This window comes from Megalobrama amblycephala, linkage group LG9, assembly GCF_018812025.1.
Source record: "Megalobrama amblycephala isolate DHTTF-2021 linkage group LG9, ASM1881202v1, whole genome shotgun sequence".
Classification (NCBI taxonomy): Eukaryota; Metazoa; Chordata; class Actinopteri; order Cypriniformes; family Xenocyprididae; genus Megalobrama; species Megalobrama amblycephala.
Window position 1 is genome coordinate 25,671,486 of NC_063052.1, and position 19,947 is coordinate 25,691,432.

Sequence of the window (19,947 nt, forward strand, 5' to 3'; positions counted from 1 at the left end):
ATTATGAAATGAACAAATAATTCAAGCAGAATAACTCTGCTTATTCAAACGGCCCTATTATTTGAACTACATTCATTTGAGCAAATAATCTCTCTTATGAATCAGGGCGCTGGCACTTACAGACAGGAGACAAAAGGGGCCAACACAAATATTATTATTTTTTTTTTTTCAAGGTTTATGTAATTTAGTTCAGTGCCAGCCAAACCAATCGGCATGACTGTGTACACTGCGCAGAGTACCGGCAGAGTACCGTCACGCCGTTCAACAGGGATGGCAACCGTTAGAATATAAAATGATTATGAAGGTCAACAAAGTGTTTGGCTCTCTCTCTGACCTTCACAGCGTATCGGAGCTTTCGTTTTACTAAGGAGGGGTTTATTTGGCAGGGGGTTACAGAGGACATCATCTACAGGTTTGTTGTTCCCTTTAGGTATCACTAGGCCTGCAGAGATCCTGCAGGAACCTCAGATGATTTTTACAAAGTTTGTCATCTTTCACAAAACTCTGCACATCTTCATCCCCCTTGCTTGTGTTTTTTATTTGCTTGTCTTTATTATCAATATGTGTAGTATTCTCAGTTGACATGAAATCAAAGTTCAAGGGATAGTTCATCCGAAAATGAAAATTAGATTAGATTTACTCACCTTCAAGTCTTACTACATGTATATGACTATCTTCTTTCAGACGAACAAAATCAGAGTTATATTAAAACATATCCCAGCTCTTCCAAGCTTTATAATGGTAGTGAATGGCGCTCCTGATTTTGAAGTCCAAATAAGTGCATCCATCCATCATAAAAGATATCCAGGGGTTTAAAAAAGGCCTTCTAAAGTGAAGCGATGGGTTTTTGTAAGAAAAAGTGAAGCGATGGGTTTTTGTAAGAAAAATATCCATGTTTAAATCTTTATAATTTAGCTTCCGGCAAACGGCCTACGCAAATCGATTTATGCCAAAAGAGTAACCTCTGACGTGACGCAATGACGAATGCGGAAGCACAGAGGATAGAGCAGAACAGAACACTGGTCACGAATTAGAATTGTAAAACAAGAATTTTTTATAGAGAAATATCAGAGGATTTCGATATAAGAGAAGAGGAGATTGGGTTTGTTGCCCTGCCCTATTTATTTTGAACCGTGAGAGGCATCTAAGCCTATGCTGCTACTACATCCTATGTACACTCTAAAAAATGCTGGGTTAAAAACAACCCAAGTTGGGTTGAAAATGGACAGACCCAGCAATTGGGTTGTTTTAACCCAGCGGTTGGGTTAAATGTTTGCCCAACGTGCTGGGTAGTTTTATTTAACTCAACTGTTGTATAAAAATTACTGTATTGCTTGCTTAAAATGAACCCAAAATATGCTGGAAATTAACATTTATCAATATGTTTAATAAATGAGCATTTATTAATAAGATAATGAATAATAAACAATAAACATTTATTAAATTGCTTATTAATAAATGTACACCTTTTGATTATTATTGTTGCCTCTAGTAATTATGTGTCTGATTTTTAATTTCTCACCTATTTTGGATTCATTTTAAGCCAGCCATATAGTCATTTTTAATCAGTAGTTGGGTTAAATAAACTACCCAGCAGGTTGGGCAAACATTTAACCCAACCACTGAGTTAAAACAACCCAATTGCTGGGTTTGTCCATTTTCAACCCAACTTGGGTTGTTTTTAACCAAACATTTTTTAGAGTGTATACATTGCGTCAGAAGTTACTCTTTACATCTGCTGGAAGCTAGTTAAATATGAATATTTTTCTTACACAACCCCTTCGCTTCGCTTCAGGAGTCCTTTATCAACCCCCTCGAGTTGTATGGATTACTTTTATGATGAATGGATGCATCAGGAGTGCCATTCACCACCATTATAAAGCTTGGAAGAACAAGGATATTTTTTTAATATAACTCTGATTGTGTTCGTCTGAAAGAAGATAGTCACATACACCTAGGATGGCTTGAGAGTGAGTAAATCATGGGATAATTTTCATATTTGGGTAAACTCACATTTCATAACCCCTCTTGTTTTAACTATGAATGATTCTTCGGTACATAAAAATATATTATATTATGGAAGTAAAATGAGTTGCTTGTTGCAATTAAATACAAATTTAAAATGCTCTTTTTGAGGGGTTCGAGAGCATTCTCACTCTTCTTTTACTATTTTCTGGCTCTACCGTTCCAGTGTTACTTCTTAGTGGAAGTGCTCTGTGTCGTCTGCTTAAAGTTCAAGTGAAACTAGACTGAGCTAGGCTTCCTTCACTCTCTGTAACATCAGTTACATTAATGTTGCATTAACGTCAGTTGTATTTCAAGTGGAATCAACTGGATACGCGTGACTGGTGATGAATTCCGCAAAAGGTCTCAGTGTTCGTTTTCAAGAGCATTTTAAGTGATTAACAGCGTGATAATTCAACAAAATCGCCGGTTTTCAGCACAACCCTCAAATTAGCAGTAATAACCAGCCTTGATATTTGTTAATTATTCGGTCAGGGATATTTTTAAATGAAGGCCATTTACTGGAATCCAGGCCTGAACTGCGCCTGTAGCACTGTGTCTCCTTTAAGTGAATTTGTCTAATCACTGGATGATCTTTTTCCTCCTGTGGTCTCTGTCACGCAGCTGTTGTGAATGTCTGGTTCACACATGTCGCAGGAAGAAGGAGCTGAAGGCTCGGACAGTGTGGCTGGGACATCCCGAGAAATGTGAAGAGAAGTACCCCAAAAACGCCATCAAGAATCAGAAATACAACATTGTCACTTTTGTGCCAGGGGTAAGGCCATATAAACAATCTCTGATGCATGTGTTTTTTGAGAGTGCTAAAGCTGACTTCTTTTCCAAAATTACAAAGAGTTGTTTATCATTTGTAAAATGGTGTATTATTATTTTTGTATGTTTGTTTGTTATAATTTATAATATTATTTTTATGTATATTATTCATTTCATCTTAATGTTCAAAGGTGCAGAACTCTTTTTGTGCCTGCATTTATTCTTTAGCTCTCGCTAGGCTGTTTAAAGTGAAATCTCTACCCATTGTACGCACAGCAGATTTGCTCAGTAATCAGGTTAATGTGTAACTAGCTGTGAAGTAAGGGGGTGTAACAGCAATCTAACGGATCTTTTTCCACTGAGTGTGTAAGCGATCTACTGTATTATGACTGCTGGTGATGTCTTATTCAGGCGAACGCACCTTGTGTATGTGTCCTTGGCAAAGTATTTGCAGCTTGTACAATGAATTATGTATAAGCCAATCAGGTGTGCCTCCTAAAGCAATGTTAGGATGTATTACCGTCATTACATCACTAAGTCCTAAAATGTTATTTGATTCATATTGTTGTGGGTATATTACCATATCTTTATCAAATATATTGCTGTTGTTGATTTATTTGTGGTGCTTTCTTTTTCTTTTTGTTTTAGGTTCTTTACCAGCAGTTTAAGTTCTTCCTCAACTTGTATTTTCTGGTAGTGGCTTGTTCTCAGTTTGTTCCATCGCTTAAGATAGGATATTTGTACACCTACTGGGCCCCGCTGGTGAGTAAGTCTAACCGTACAAAGGTGGAGATTGAACACTAAAATCTAAATTCATTCAACACTTTTGTTGTTTCTTTTTTTTTTCTTGTCATTCAGGGTTTTGTGTTGGCTGTCACCATGGTGAGAGAGGCAGTTGACGAAGTTCGCCGCTGCAGGAGAGATAAAGAGATGAATTCCCAGCTGTACAGTAAACTCACAGTGAGAGGTGACCACAATGTGACACATCCTGATGATATTATACATGTTGTGTCATATGCACATGTTTTAAGCTCCATTGACTAGCTTCAAGAGTTCCAGCCTTTGGAACCTATGAAAATAATTTAATAGTGATTAGTTTTAATCGTTTTTTTTTTTTTTTTTTTTTAAGTATTCAAATTCACATCATGTTTTAGAAATCTAAAATCGTTTACTTCAGATTTTGCAGTTGTTCTTGTAAAATTATTAATTAATTAATCTCTATTAATATTATATTTTTGAAATGTTCATTTTTAATGTAAGTACTTGCACAAAAAAGTCTTAAAGTAGGCCTACATCAGATTGCACAGAAAATATGAAATTTAGTATGCAATTTGATAATTTTATGAATGTAATATTACATGTATAAAGATGCAATCTGTCACATTTCTGTGAATGGTAGTGTTTCAATGGGTGATGTGCCACTTGTTGAGCATTGATGATAATTAAATTTCACCATACAAAGAATGCAAATGACTTTTGTTAAAGGCCCTGTCTGGGTTTAATTTATAAATAAATTATCCGTAAAGAATGTCTTTCTCCATCTAGTGGGAAACGGGTACTCCGCAAGGCGCTTTTGTGTGCATGTGTGTGAAATCTTAGTGGCTCTGTTCAGTCCCAGTCACTCTTAATGTTCTGATCATTTTTTTTTTTTTTTTAGAAAAATCACATGGAACAGAATGAAAGTTATATTGTAAAATAAATTAAGAAAAAAAAAAAGGTGCTAACTGAATTAAACATAGTTAATCAATCATGGTATGTTAACTTTGACAACCCTAATATTTATCATTTTAAAAAATGTTTTTATTAAATGTAAATTGCCTTTTCTTTTTACAGTTTTTTTATCCATCTTGCATTTCAGGGAAGGTCCAAGTAAAGAGCTCAGACATACAAGTCGGAGATTTAATCATTGTGGAAAAGGTTTGTTGTCCTTTTTTTTAATCTCTCTCTCTTTTGTTGTTCAAGGTATCAGCATAAACTTTCTGCTATGTGATCTGTCACATGAAATCCTGTCATTCTTTCAGTGGGACATTGTGTCTGTCTCTCCCCTTACTGTCTGTGGTTCGCTTTAATTGCTTGCTAGGGAAATGACCTTGTTCAATTATTCAACACAACGCTAAAATAGGACTAACGTTACAGAACTGGAGTCACTGACATACCTGTATGTATATATATGTATATATATATATATATATATATATTATTATTGCATGGCTAATACATATCTCTAAAGATTATAAGCTGCGTAGGTGGAGATTCATTCAAGTTTTAAAACATTAATTGCTTCTACGTTCAGTTAAACTGCTAACAGTGATTGTAAATTAATTGCCTAAATTATTACATTATTTGCTAACTGCATTCTTTAAATTGTAACGTTGACATGCATTCTCTGTAAAGCTGCTTTGAAATGATATGTATCGTGAAAAGCGCTATACAAATAAATGTGAATTGAATTGAATTAAAACAAAGATATCATGGAAATTCTATGTGTCTCTGACTGCTGTCTAATGTTTTGTTTTATAGAATCAGAGAATTCCTGCTGATATGATTTTTCTGAGAACTTCTGAGAAGACTGGTAAGTTTCACTCTTCACCAACAAACCCAGCTTTCAGTTGTCCTCAATAACTACTTGTCATTAAGCCAGTGGTTTCCAACACTGTGCCCGCGGGCACCTGGTTGCGCATATGCAGCCTGTGAGTCACTTGTAGAGCACATTTTAAAAATACACGTTTTATTCCTTAATTTTCTGTCTTTTTCATAAAATAACAAGATATCAAGCCAAGTGGCATCTAACTCATCCCAGGGTGATTTTAGTGGATGTATTCATAAGTTTATGCAGTTCTTAAAAGAGTAACCACAGGTAGGTATACAAGTTCGACCAATGTTTCATAATCACAAAGTGTCCGAATACCTTGTCTTAATTTTCATTTGAAACCTTACAAACATCTTTATGAGAGTTGTTTCTCTTGAAAAGTGCGCTTGTACAGTCTTTCTTTAAGTGGCACTTGGATTTGATATTTTGTTAAAGTAAACACGGCTGATGCTTCACTTGCTAGTTTGAAAGTGGCACTTCTTGCATTCTGAGAAACCATGTTCTCTGTGCAAGAGTGAGCAAGAGTGTCTTGATGCTGAGCCATATAAATGACTTACAGTCACATTATGACACAGTATTACAGTATTTTTGTTTACAGTTTTCACCAGATGCTGAAATTGCTGTGCTTTCCATAGTGAAATTAAAATAAGAAAAATATTAAAATATTTATTTATTTTTTATCTGATGTGCTTAGCCAGTGTTTCTGTTTTTATTTTTTTTATTTTTTTAGATGTGGTAGACTCTATGGCTTTTTGAAGCTTTTTTAACAGTTTTGATAGAATTTTTAAACACTTTAAACAGAATATCTTCATTTATTTTTTTCTTAATTTTTCTCTTAATTTCTTTTCTCCTGTTTGGTTTTTAGATTTTCTGTATAAATAAATATTTTCCAGAGTTGATTATTAACCATTTCTTTGTAAGACATTAACCGTGTCTTAGTGAGCAGATGCTTTAATGTGTTGTATGGTTTACTGAAGCAAGTTTTTTTGCAGAAAGTCATTGAAATCTATTTTAAGGACCATGAAGATTTTTTTTTTTTTGCATTGTGACATTATATTTATAACATTTTTATAATTACAATGAAGAGAAATTCTCATCCTATTCTTATAAAAAAAAAATATATATATATATATATATATATATATATATATATATATATATATATATACACACATACATATATATTATATATATTTTTTTATAAGAATATAAATAATATATATAATATATATGAAGACTTCAGATGCAAAAGCCTCTAAGTGCCGTCTGAAATTTTCTTCTAAAATGAGCATTTTTATCAAGCTTGTATGTTTATGTTCAGTTATTTCATTTTAATGGCAATGAAAATATATTTTTTTTATTCATTATTGATTGATTGATTTATTTATTTATTTATTCCCTCAACGAAATGACCGGATATGTTTTAACAGGCTGTGCTTCAGTAAGGTTTGATAATGTAGGCAAACTCAGTATATGGAGCATGATGAACACTGAAGCATTTGCTCTGAGAGATTAAAGACTGCGACCTTTCCTGTCTACTGCCTACTGTTATATCAGTCTTGTCTGAGATCAATATGAACAATATGTTAAGCATTCAGAGTTCTTTAGTGTATAGGGGCCAAGGTTTTGGCCCATAAAAAATGTGTCCTTCACACATGCAACTCCAGCCCTCTCACTTTTCTGTCTGAAAATAAAGATAATACAACTTCAGAACAGATCACTGGATGTTTTCAGGTTAAATTTGATTTTTGAAAGAATAATGTGAAATTATTTTATTCTGTCACATTTAAGATGCAAATGTTTTGGTTTTCCAGGTTCATGTTTTATTAGAACAGATCAGCTGGATGGAGAGACAGATTGGAAACTCCGAGTCGCTGTTGTTTGTACTCAAAGACTACCTGCCTTAGGGGTATGAACGTTGCCTTGCATAAAAACACTACATACTCGATATTGCTGTGATCTTAATGCATGTTAGTAATAAATAATACAAATATTTGTTAATATAAGATGCTTGACTTGTATAAAATACGATGTTATGATCTAGTACTAGTCTTTCACATTTTAAGTCTATTAATGGTGCATTCATGCTTGGCTCACATAAATGTTTTTATACTAAAGTAGTCTGTGAGGTATGAAGAAAAAAAGCCCCCCCCCCCCCCATCCCACATCTTTCTTGCGGCATAAATTTTCCTTGAATATGCTTCTGTATAATAACAAAAATGATTTTATTGCCCAAAATAAAAATCTAAATAATATAAAAGTAAGATGATTCGAACCGTCAGAGACATCAGCACCCATCTACTTGTGGAGCGAAAGCTGCTGCTTCCAAAATCACATTTCATTTTCTGTTCTGTTCTCGGATGGGTCGGTAACTCTACCCCCGTAGGCCCACACTCAGACTCTCTCAGGCTGATGATACGAAGGCTCATGTTTGATATCACTGTGTATCTGATTTACTGGCCGGAGGGTTTGTTTCACATGGGCCGGTAACTTTACCCTGAGAGACAACTGGAATCCGCCAAACGGTCTGTCTCCCAGTGCCATCAGCGTGGAGATGACACTCACCTCGAGCAAGGGTTCACGTTTGTATTTGTCTTTCCGAAACCACTTAATGTGATCACAGAATTAAAATTTCAGCAAGTCGCCGAATGATTGCCGCAGTAAAGCAGCGGATCGGGTGTCTGGTGGGCTTGACAGTCAGATCGCTAAACATCCCTGTTTTTCATACTTGCAGACACGTCATGGAATGCAAAAGTCATTATAATTTGTAAGCAACCCGTCAAAGTTTTGTTTCATTTTAATTCCGTTGTTTTGTCTGCATTATCCGTTCTGTTTGAAATTCAGTCTTGTGGCAGGATATCAGAGGGGGCTTATTTTCATGAGAATCACTCTGATTGCTAGTCACTTTGAGTCCTGCCCATAATACTTGCATGAACAAGAGGTTGGGTTTGGGCCGAGCCCAGAACTTTGTTCAGGGGATGACATTTCGGCTGCTGATTTATTGCGCTAATGTTTTTCTTGACCTTTCCGTTTGCTTATTCGCAGGATCTCTTCTCCATCAGCGCGTACGTTTACGCCCAGAAGCCTCAACTGGACATTCACAGTTTTGAGGGGAACTTCACAAGGGTAAGAGAAACTGCTATTAATAAAGGAATTTTTACGAGGCTTCGTTTAGCATGCGCTGTGACGTCACGGCCCCAATTTAAACCCGCTGTTAGGTTTTTGTAGAGGTATTTAATGTTGTGTTGTTGCCCAGTAAACTAAACCTAACCGCTGTTTTTAATTGCACATTAAAATAACATGGATTCTCAAAGTGTGCCTGTTCACATGACTATGAGCTGAAGTGTCTCTGGAATGTAAAAGCGGCCAACGAGGCGCATTCCTCACAACGTTGATGACATCACGGGTTGTTAGGCTCACTCCCAGCCCATTGGCTGAGCACAGTTCCTTATTAACAGCAGATTAGCGCAGTACCGGAGAAAGAGAGAGGGAGGGAAAAAGGGAAAAAGGGACCCCCCACATGAAGCCTGTCTTTGTTTGAAGTCTTCGCTCTTGGCCACACAGCATGCAGGGGCAGAAGATCACTTCCTGCGCTGAGTCACCCTCCTGAGCCTGCTTTCACAAATCTGCAGCTACAGGGACACACTTCCAAATGCTGTTTCCCACAGTTCTTTACTTCTCACACACTTGCTGCACCTTATTGCCACTTCAGTGCTTTATTTATTTAAAGGAGTATGTTGTCATTATTTACTCACCCTTTTGTTGTCCAGACCCATAGAAATGTCTTTCTTGAATTCTTGAATTTGAAGAATATTCTCTTTTTAATTAAAGCTAATTTAAATTTAATTTAAAGCTTTAAATCTTTTGCCCCCATTTGTTATAATTGCATAGAAAAGTGCCACCAGTACATTATTTAAAATTACATGAGGGTGAGTAAATGATGACAGAATTTTCATTACGGAGTGAACTATCACTTTAATAAAGTTTTATGATTCAGACATCAATACAGGCCCTTACGATGACATTTTAATCCATTGATTAATCACTTGATTGATCGCTTCTGCTTTTATTATTCTCATTTGTAAGTCACGTTGGATAAAACAATCTATAAATTGAAATGTGAATATGATTATTCCTAATGTCCCACATGCACACACATCTATGTTAGTATCAGAGAGGTCAGCCTATTTAAAACATGATGTTCACTCTTGATGTTTTTTACACTTGTCTGGACACCTCTGTTTTTAAACAGGCATGTGTGTTTATTTAGCCAAATTTTGGGGGAATTTTGGTGACATTCACGTTTGGAAATAATTTTGTTTTGGTAACACTTTACAATAAGGTTCATTAGTTAACATTAGTCAACTACATTAGTTAAAATGAACTAATGATGAACTGCACTTATAAAGCATTTATTAATCTTTGTTAATGTTAATTTTAACGTTTACTGATACATTATTAAAATCTTGTTAATCTTGTTAACATAAGTTAATGCACTGTGAACTAACATGAACAAACAATGAACAACTGTATTTTCATTAACCAACGTTAATGAAGATTAGTAAATACAGTAACAAATGTATTGCTCATGGTTAGTTCATGTAATTTAATACATTAATGTTTAACTAATGAACCTTATTATAAAGCGTTACCTTTGTTTTTAATCGTTCTAAATTAAAACATTTCTTTGTGTGGTTTTGGGTTGGAGTTAATTTCTAGAAAAGAAGTCTCTTATGCTCACAAAGGTTGCATTTATTGGTTAAAGATTCATTAAAAACAGTAATATTATGAAATATTATTACAACTATTTACTGTTTTAACTAGGGCTGTCAAACGATTAATCGCGATTAATCGCACACAAAATAAAAGTTTGAGTTTGCCTAATATATGTGGGTGTATTGTGTGTAATTATGTATATATAAATACAAACACATTCATGTATATATTTGAGAAATATTTACAAGTATATGTATTTATTTATATTTTTATATAATTTATATTATATATAAATACAAATATTTTGTACATAAATAACATATTTCTCTTAAATATATACATTAATTTGTGTGTATTTATTTATACATAATAATTACACACAGTACACTCACATATATTAGGCAAACTCAAACATTTTGTATGCGATTAATTGCGATTAATCGTTTGACAGCCCTAGTTTTAACATATTTTAAATCATTCTAATTTGCTGAATTGGTGCTCATAAAACATTTATTATTAGCAATGTTGAAAATAGTTGTTCTGCCTAATATTTTTATGAAAACCATGATACATTTGTTTAGGATTATTTGATGAATAGAAAGAAAAAAAAAGAAAGCAGAATTTATTTGAAAGAGAAATCTTTTTTTTAACAATGTAAAAGTTTTTACTGTTACTTTTGATCAATTTAAGGTGTCCTTAATGAATAAAAGTATTATTTCCTACCCCCCCCCCCCCCCAAAAAAAAAACAAAAAAACAAAACACTTTTTGACTAGTTGACTCCAGACATTTGAATGTTAGTATAGGGTAGTTTCACCCAAAAATGTAAATTCTATTTTTTTTTTTTTTTTTTTTTATATTGGTAATCAAACAGTTTTGATGAGACAATCGCAGAGATTTCTCAAAATATCTTCTTTAATGTTCAGCAGAAGAAAGAAAGTCATAAAGGTTTGGAACAACATGAGGGTGAGTAAATGATGACAGAATTTTCATTTTTGGGTCAGCTATCCCTTTAAGTTATGACAAGGCCTGAACGTCTTGAACGTTGGGGTGGACCAAAGTTGTTTTGTTTTTGTTTTGTTTTGGTTTTTGTTTTGTTTTGTTTTGTTTTGTTTTGTTTTGTTTTGTTTTGTTTTGTTTTGTTTTGTTTTGTTTTAAGAAATAAATTGGGATTAAAAAGGATTAAAAGGGATTTAAGGGAATAAAGAAGAAATAAGAGTGATAAAAGAAGTTCTAGGTAGTAGTCCATTTAAACTATGCACTCATTCACTTTTGTTTGTAAGTCTAATGTCAAAAATGAAATAATATGTAAAAAAAAAAAAGTCTCATCACATTGTTATGAATGATATTGTTTTGATTGTATATTTTCAATTCAAAATGGAGAAATTCAATAAAAAAGTTGAGCAGTTTGCATCACTGTATGTTACTGTGGGTCGTTAAATATATCCATTGTAAAACAGTTTTATATAGTTTAATATTGAATGTTTAGCTACTTATGTCTTACCACGCACACGCACTCTTTCACTGTAAAAACTAAAAGCGTCATGTTGGAATTCACACTCTTCTTAAGTGAATAGTAAGCCCGCCTTCTTTGATCTGATTGGCCATCATTTTGACATTGACGAGCGCAGTTAGAGTGCTGAGGCGGACCAGCCTAAAAATGTAACTTTTTAAACTGTCTATCATCCTAACAACAAACAGAGCAGTGCGTAATGGAGAGCAGCATTAAGAAATATCAAATATTGGGGGGGGGGCCATTTAGCCATTTCCAATTATTGGGGGGGGGGATGCTTATGGTGGTTACGGCCCTGAGTTATGATGCAGCCAAATGTTTCTCATTAAACTGTCAGATTCACAGCTGCAGAAAAAAATGATGAATGCTCATCTTGGAACTTTTCCTTTCCAAGTTTTCCTTTTAATTATACCTAAAAGTTTTACTTTTATCCTAAGTACGGAGTTATGATTTATGGTTTAAAACACTTCCATTTCTTTAAGCCTGTCTTTTGAGCCTTATCGTTGATAAAAGGCCTTTTCTCTTGATAAACCTCTCTCCAGTTTCTGACAGGTTGGCATTGCTAAATCTGTTGGCAAGAAAGAGACAAATGACAAAAGCAAGTGGCCCGTCTTGAATAGAGGACACATCTCTCTCGCTATCTGCATCAATGCGCATGTCTCAGCAGCCACGATGTGTGTGGCCCTCTTTCTCACTGTATATTATGCCCTACTGACAGCGGATAATTAGATATCATCTGTATTCACCCAGCCGCAACATGTTATGTGGAAAAAAGCATTTAAAGATTTAATTTCTGCGCTTCTCCCCTGATTTATGGCCTGGTGTCAGAAATTGTGTTCTGTTCTGCTCAGCACAGAGCGTGCTAACACTAAACGAGGCCTTATTATGATGTTCAGCATGGCGCTGTTTTTGTAAACAAGGCAAATCAAGTCAAACCGATTTCACCATTCCCTCTAAATGGACTGTGTCGCTTAACTGGGCATTAGTGTAATTCAATCTGTTGTCTAATTCCCTACTTACCGTTCATCGTGATGAAAGTTCATCGATTCATTATTTGTGCTTTGAGTCTTTGTCATTTTTATTGACCTGCTTTTTAAAGGCCATAATTGATAACCGCTTTTTCCTGTGCTAGATAACCATGAAATCAAAACAGACTGAGATGTATAAAACTGGACTAATGTACGACCTCTGTCCCCAGGAGGACTGTGACCCTCCCGTCCACGAGAGCTTGAGTATCGAGAACACCCTGTGGGCCAGCACTGTGGTGGCATCTGGTAAGCAAAGTCTTTTCCAGCGTGAAATTTCTTTTATAGAAATATAAGAAAAACACAAGCCTCAGAGGTCTGAAATATTCATCACAGGTCAAATATCTTTCGAGTTTATTGTGTTGTAGAAGAGTGTGCCGTTGATACCGAGGCAATCCACCAGCATCACTCAAGACCCCCTTCGCTCTCCCGTTTGTTTGTCACTTGAGATCGCCAGACTCATCTGCTACTATTCAAACAATCTCATGAGCAGAGAAATATGAGGAGCCGTTAATGGGAAGCCAAAGTGTCTGGCTTTTTGCAGCCCTATCCCTGCGGTGTCGATGAAACGTGTCCCCAAAGAACAGGTCCGAGATCGGTTTTTGCCGCTACTCTTTCTCCGACATCTCCTAGGGGTTTGTTGTTTAGAATCTGATCCCAGTTCAACAATAATAGCAGGCCTATTCCTTCAAGCGGCATGCGTTTGTGCCAGCGATCGGCCCTTCATTGATCTGTGGTTGCCCGTGTCTTGGTTCTCCAGGGGTTTTTAGAGGTTCTTCTTATTCCCCAGCATGGTGTGACCTTCAGCCGAAGAAAGTCCTTCCACATCACCCCGCAAAACACAGTCTGGTGACGTCATCCCATCCAACCAAGCAGACCCAACACAAAACACCATGGGGCGAGAAACCGATATGCCCTGTAGTTCTAGACCATTAAAGACCCCCTTGAGAGCAGCCTAGGTTTCGTTGCTTTCCAAACATGAAACGATATGTCAAGCTTAAAGAAAATTAAAAATATTTAAACTCTGTTGCAGCGCGTTTTATATTGTGTTACCGTGTTTAAACAAAAGTTGGACTTCGGTGCGTCCTTGTTTAGTGGTGAGGCTGCATACTCTATCAGTAATTAGTTTACTTTAATGAATCAGTCCATTACCAAAGCAGCACCATTGATCTGACTATAATAGGCCTCATTGTAATGGTTTATTTCTGGGTGTCCCACATATTGAATCATTTGTCTGAGTCTCAGCTGCATCCGTTAACTGGAAGCACACTTTTTGAGCTAATTGTTCATTAGCCGGCCAGAGACACACGGTCTGTTTATTTATTGTTGTCCATTTGCATTCAGTCATCCAATTTGTCTTTTTTTTTTTTTTTTCTTCCAGGTACTGTCATAGGTGTGGTCATATATACAGGAAAAGAGATGCGAAGTGTGCTGAACACGTCGCAGTCCAAAAACAAGGTGGGTTTGTTTGTCAGGTTATGAGTGAAATACTTGGTGTCTTTAAGTAGATTTTGTCCCAAAGACTTATTGTTTGGAAAAAAAAAAAAAAAAATGAGTTGTGATATCTACAGTTGTATTGTCAATATTCAGTAGACATTACCCAGGGATTGTTTTTCCTTTTAACCTTTTAATATAGATTTAACCAAATAAAAACAGCAAACAGTTGAGGTGGTTTTCAACCCTGATCTTAGTGATGAATTTGGACCTGTCGATGTGAAAGGACAACCCCAGAGAGATTAATCTAGAGGGAAATTAACCAACCAAGGGCTTGCGTGACATTTGTGGCAGAACCTTAATCCTGCAGAATTCCCCTTAATGATTAGATACAGTGGACGTCAATGCTGTAAAAGTAAACTTAAAAACGTCAAATCCCATTACACTCATTACCCCTCCCCTAACTGACCCCTGCTGTCTTTGGTCTTTTTTTTTCTTCCTTTTTTAAACTTATCCGCATAGTTCGCTCTGACATTGTTCTACTCATATGTACACTACTGTTCAAAAATTTGGGGTTGGTAAGATTTTGTATGTTTTAAAAAAAAAAAAGAAAAAAAAAGAAAGTGTCTTACACTCACCAAGCCTGCATTTATTTGATCAAAAATACAGTATAAACAGTAATATTGTGAAATATTACTACAATTTAACATAGCTGTTTTCTATTTTAATGGTATGGTAGGCAATTATTTGTTATACTGGTTGAAACTCTCTTCACATCCTAGCAATCAATAATACCAAGTGTTCTAAATATTAAAATGTAAACTGTGACGCTCTACCTAGAGCTGTTTTTATGCAGATTTATGCATTTCTATGTCAACACTATCAACTCTGTTAAGTAGAGCTCTGTAAGTTGTTACGTTCATTATTATTGTAATGTTATGTGCTTTCAGACATGAAGAACTTTAACACCGTCTTTTGTTTCATGACGCTTTGCAGACTCTGCTATGTGCGTTCATGTTTTGAAGGATGCGTGGCTTTGGAGAGCCCTCTGAAGGGAGGGTTGGATCTCTTTTAAAGATAGCTTGCTATAGACCAATTTGGAGCAGACGTCACAGTTACGTCACTTGCAGCTGCGCACACATAGTGGTGGCAGAAAAATAGCGGTAACAAGTGGAGGAAAATGGGCCAGATCCTCAGAATAAAAGAAAAATGTAGCTTCAAACACCCTTTGCAGATGTTTATGTTGCAAGTCACAGACTGGACTGATGAAACCTGAAATTATTAATCAACTATTAAAGAATGAAATTGATGTAATTGATGTAAAGTTTACATAATATTCACATATGCTTTTCATAGGGGACATACATACATAGCAGTTACAGCATGAAATAATATTTAACCCTTAAATGCATGACTGTTTCACCAATCATTCTTACATATTCGGGTCTTTATCGACCCGGATCTATATCTAACATGGAAGGATCTCTACCTGTCGTGATAATATAAAACTCCTCTGATATTAGAGTAACAATTACAGAAGAATAAAATAAATTATATTTTGTTACCTTTTGGAGCTTGAAAGGGCTCCGTTTGAGCAGATGTTTTATGCCATCACCACTGTCCTCGTCAGAGCTCATTTCCCAGTAAATTCAGCAAATAATGGACTAGTTTAATGTTTGAGGTCACGAATATGAGCCCATTTGCGATCTCAAATGTAAAAAAAACTGTATGATTTTCAACATCTTCAAAATCAATATTTCAATCGCTAACAGCTTCACCAGATCCATCCAGTAAGAGTTACAGTCATATTTGATTGCTTTCAGTACTTGCTCTGCAGTAAATCGCTGAGCCATTTTATGTTTTTCTTATTATTTCGCTTTCTTTCTAAATGAGTCGTCACTTCAGCATTGTGTATCAGACATTGGCACCTTGTGGAATAAAGGTGAATTGCACTTATTCCGTCATCTAAGATTCAATTATTGTTGTGAAGAAAAAATACAGGTACACTGATACACACCTCGGGTCGTTAGCGACCCTATACAATTTTTTTACAAAAAATGAATACAAAAATAGGCATTCTTTTATAATCTTATGATTTTTTTCTTGTTATATTCTTTATAATGAATTGATTGAGGAATACTAAGAAGGTTGATGTCTAACTTTAAAAAATGAACGAGAAGGAGGGTAGTTAATGATGTCCCGGGTCACTAAAGACCTGAGGTATGCATTTAAGGGTTAAACCTATAACATTTTACAAAGATAACTTTTAAACACATAGACCTAATGTAGCCCCGCCCCTTTTCAGCTCTGTGCTCGTTGTCTTTTCTGTTTCAACAGCGATCTAACTTATGAATGAACTGCTCGTTTTAAAATCTTCCCGGTCCTGACATTTGTTACGACATCTGCTTTAAACATTACAATGCTCATGATAACTTTTGTTAACTCTACATTAAATAAATCCACTTCACCAGCTAATTATTCTTTGACAGTGATGCCATAAAAATATACAGGGCTACCTCAAAAACAGAAGTTCAAAGACAAAATTCTACAGATGGCTGCTTGCACATTTTTTCTTGCATTTGTGTGCTCGGACTGAGTTTATATCACAATTTTGAGGGGAAAAAAGTCAGAATTGTGGGATATAAACTTGAAATGAACTTTTTTTATTCTTTTATTCTGTGGCTTCCACAGACTGCTACTGCAGAACTGTCATTTTCTGCCACCAGGTAGCCTCCGCCCACATAAACGCCATCGCTGTTTACAAACACAAAATAGATCAAGGTGAATTTTCAGCACCCATTGCTCCAGTCTTCAATGTCACATGAACCTTCAGAAATCATTCTATTATGCTGATTTAGTGCTCAAGAAACATTTATTATTATCATTATTAAAAACAGCTCAAAATGCTCTTAATATTTTGAATATACATTTTTTGAGTAAAAAAACAATTTAAATAAAATATGAATAGGAATAAGGGTCTTATATCTGTGATCCGCCGCGCATTATGTTTGAAAGGTGGTGGAAGTACCATGATAGGGCGAAAAACACCATCACATTTTCTCCTCCAACTTCAAAATCGTCCGATATCGTTGTTTTACCTTTTTTTGTAAAGGCCGTTTGGCTTAATCTTTGCATTTTCGCCTTGTAAACACCTGCTCGGTAATTCCGCCTACGTCACCCGTGACCTTTCCAACATGATTACGTCATGATTACATAAATTTTGCAGTATCATTTGGCTCTCTAGTGTCGGATTTGTCAGTGCATAATGTGGGTTTTCTATTTTCAAATATTTTTGAGTAACTATTAAAGTAGAGGTTTTAATTAAATGTATTTATTTAATCATTTAATTTAGTGTGTTTATTTTCATCTAATTTGTATACATCATTTTATTAGCCATTAGCCTGTGCGCTAGATATCAGCATCACAAAACCCCATATTGGTTAACCACTATTCTTCATGTCATGAAGTGTTTCAGACCCTGTCATGGATGCTGCAAGATGTGTGTGATAGCAGCAGCTCTAGCGGAGCTCATAGCTCTACCATGTTCTGTGTGCGAGAGTGGAATTCAATATCTCAAGGAGATGATGTCAGAGGTGCCAATACAGGGAACGAGACGGGGCGGGAAAGTCGATACGACTCGGCGAAAGTCACTGAGAACGTTTTCGCCTCTTATAATCTGTTGTGACATTCCTTGCACAAAGCTCTAAGCTCTCACTTGAAGCTGCTGACAGCACATAAGCTATCACTTACACTCTGTGTGTGTGTGTTTGTCCGTCATTGTTGTAATATGGAGCGATATTCTCTTTGAGGATCGAAACCTTGGTGGTCTGAAGGATGTGACAATGGGTTGGACAACCTTCTTCGCTGACCAGACATGTAGAATGTAGAAGCTCACGTAGATGCTCAGTTAGATATTTTTAAGCTGTGTAGATGTTCAGTTAGATTTTGATTGATCTATTGATTTGAAAGCAATGTAGAAGCTCAGGTGGATTTTATTTTAAGCAGTGTACTGTTGATGCTCAGCTAGATTTATTTTATTTTGAAGACTTTTTGTAACGTTATTGGAAGGAGAGTGGCAAGAAGACAGGAAAGTGTGCAGAAGTGGGAGGAGGGTTAGTATTGGAAAATGTTGTGAGTCAGATTCAAACCCTCAGCCTTTAGGGCATAAGCACCACAGCTCAGTAACCAGTAGGCCATGGCTTTGATTAAATATCTTTTAAACTCAAGTTTTCAAATTCTGTAATCTGTGTGATGCGAAGCACATCTTACCAAAATAATCAATAAATGAATGGCAAATATTGATTCAAGTTATTTTATAATGTGAAAGGAGATTGGTTGTCAGGGACAACGACCAATTATGCAGTTTAGTGGTCATTACACAAATGAATTTGACCATAGTATGCAGTGATTGACCAATCAGAATCAAGTATTCGAGACGTAATAAGCTATGAATATATATTTTTGATTATGAAAACTTCATTAACTTAGATCATTTTAGTCAATACGTTTGTTTCGTAAAGTTGAAGAAACTTCTTTCAGGCCTCGTCTACGGTCCTGCTCCGTGAATGGCATGTTACATTTAGCTGTATTGCATATCCAGTTTCTGGAGCACTAGTATAATGCCATATTGTTGTAACAGCCTCCGTATACTTGATGGATTTCAACCAATGAATATTCATTATGCAGGCACAAAGTCGTCATCAAATTTCACACACAAAACATACAGGCAGCGAGGGCAGGTTGAATCATTCCTTTCACTTTAAACGAGGCCCGGTTGAATAGAGTAAAATATGCACTCTCGATTCATTGATAGCATCTTCAGCTTGAGGTAATTGAGTCGCTTTTTCCTCTCGGGCTGAATGAATAACGGCTTCACCCGATCCCTGGCCAGCTTTGCAAAATTCAGCCTCTGCATTGTTTTGCCCCCATAAAGGGGGATTCCTCCCTTTCAGCTGGGGAACTATGTCCTCTGTCTTAATTTTTCTTCATTTTAATCCTTCCATTCCCCCCTTTTTCCTCACTAGCTGAAGCATGAAGCTCGGAGTGGGGAGGCAGGCCATCGGAGGGGTTTTAAACTACAGCTGATAAATCAGACAGCAGTTCTTCTCTCCCAGTGTCTCCCAGTTTACACAGTTCTCCAGGGACTGGGGGGCCATAGCCAGTTGGGGGATTAATTTTGCTTGCATTTTTTGTTTTTTGTCTTTTCTGTTCAATTTGTCCATCCCCTCTCCCCCCTCCCCCCCGTCCCTTTCACGCAGATTCCTTTTCTCAGGGGACGGTGTTATGTGTTGCTGTTTTTATTAGCGCGCTGCCGAGATGAAAGACCTCAGTGTTTTCGCGCAGGCCACGCTGTCGGCCCTCGCCAGAGGGAAACAAGAAAAACTTCTTTTTTGACATCATTTTCCCACATATTCCATTGGCTGAGGGGACATACTTGAGAGAAAAAGGGGAAAACTCCAGTTCTTTTGTCAGGGGGCCGTTTCTATGAAGAGGCGTTCTGCTTTTATTTTTCCGGTTTTGCCTCCTGTGCTTTTCACAGAGAGACGACAACAGCAGTGGGCTTCTTGGTTAAATGCCTCTCATCTCTTCTCTCCTCCACATACACTATTAGCATGAGAAAGGTCTGCGGTCTGGAACAGGCCTGGGGGGCATTGATCAGTGCTGGCTTATGGGCAGGTTGTTTTATTTTTCATAAGAGTAACATTTCAGATCACTCCAGATGAGAGGAACCCTTAAGGTTCTGGTTCTCAGAGGGGATATCACATGCTTTGGCTAAGAGCGCTTTAACCACAAACTCATTAGTTTTGTAATTTTTTTTTTTTTTTAATACATTCCAAACAAATGGTACAAATACAAAATATAATAATAGTGAATAAATAATAATCTTTATAATAAT

The 19,947-nt window shown here is 36.2% G+C and overlaps 1 protein-coding gene across 4 annotated transcripts in view; it reads left to right on the forward strand.

Annotated features, from left to right (window-relative positions):
- atp9b (ATPase phospholipid transporting 9B) overlaps positions 1 to 19,947 on the forward strand; it is a 60,766-nt gene that overhangs the window by 8,768 nt on the left and 32,051 nt on the right. For all 4 annotated transcript variants that reach the window (XM_048202371.1, XM_048202372.1, XM_048202373.1 and 1 more), the window contains 9 exons: positions 2,629 to 2,779; positions 3,424 to 3,537; positions 3,634 to 3,742; positions 4,634 to 4,692; positions 5,296 to 5,347; positions 7,180 to 7,274; positions 8,411 to 8,491; positions 12,791 to 12,866; positions 13,999 to 14,075. In XM_048202371.1, the coding sequence (XP_048058328.1) occupies positions 2,629 to 2,779; positions 3,424 to 3,537; positions 3,634 to 3,742; positions 4,634 to 4,692; positions 5,296 to 5,347; positions 7,180 to 7,274; positions 8,411 to 8,491; positions 12,791 to 12,866; positions 13,999 to 14,075 (814 nt within the window). The remainder of the gene's footprint in view (positions 1 to 2,628; positions 2,780 to 3,423; positions 3,538 to 3,633; positions 3,743 to 4,633; positions 4,693 to 5,295; positions 5,348 to 7,179; positions 7,275 to 8,410; positions 8,492 to 12,790; positions 12,867 to 13,998; positions 14,076 to 19,947) is intronic.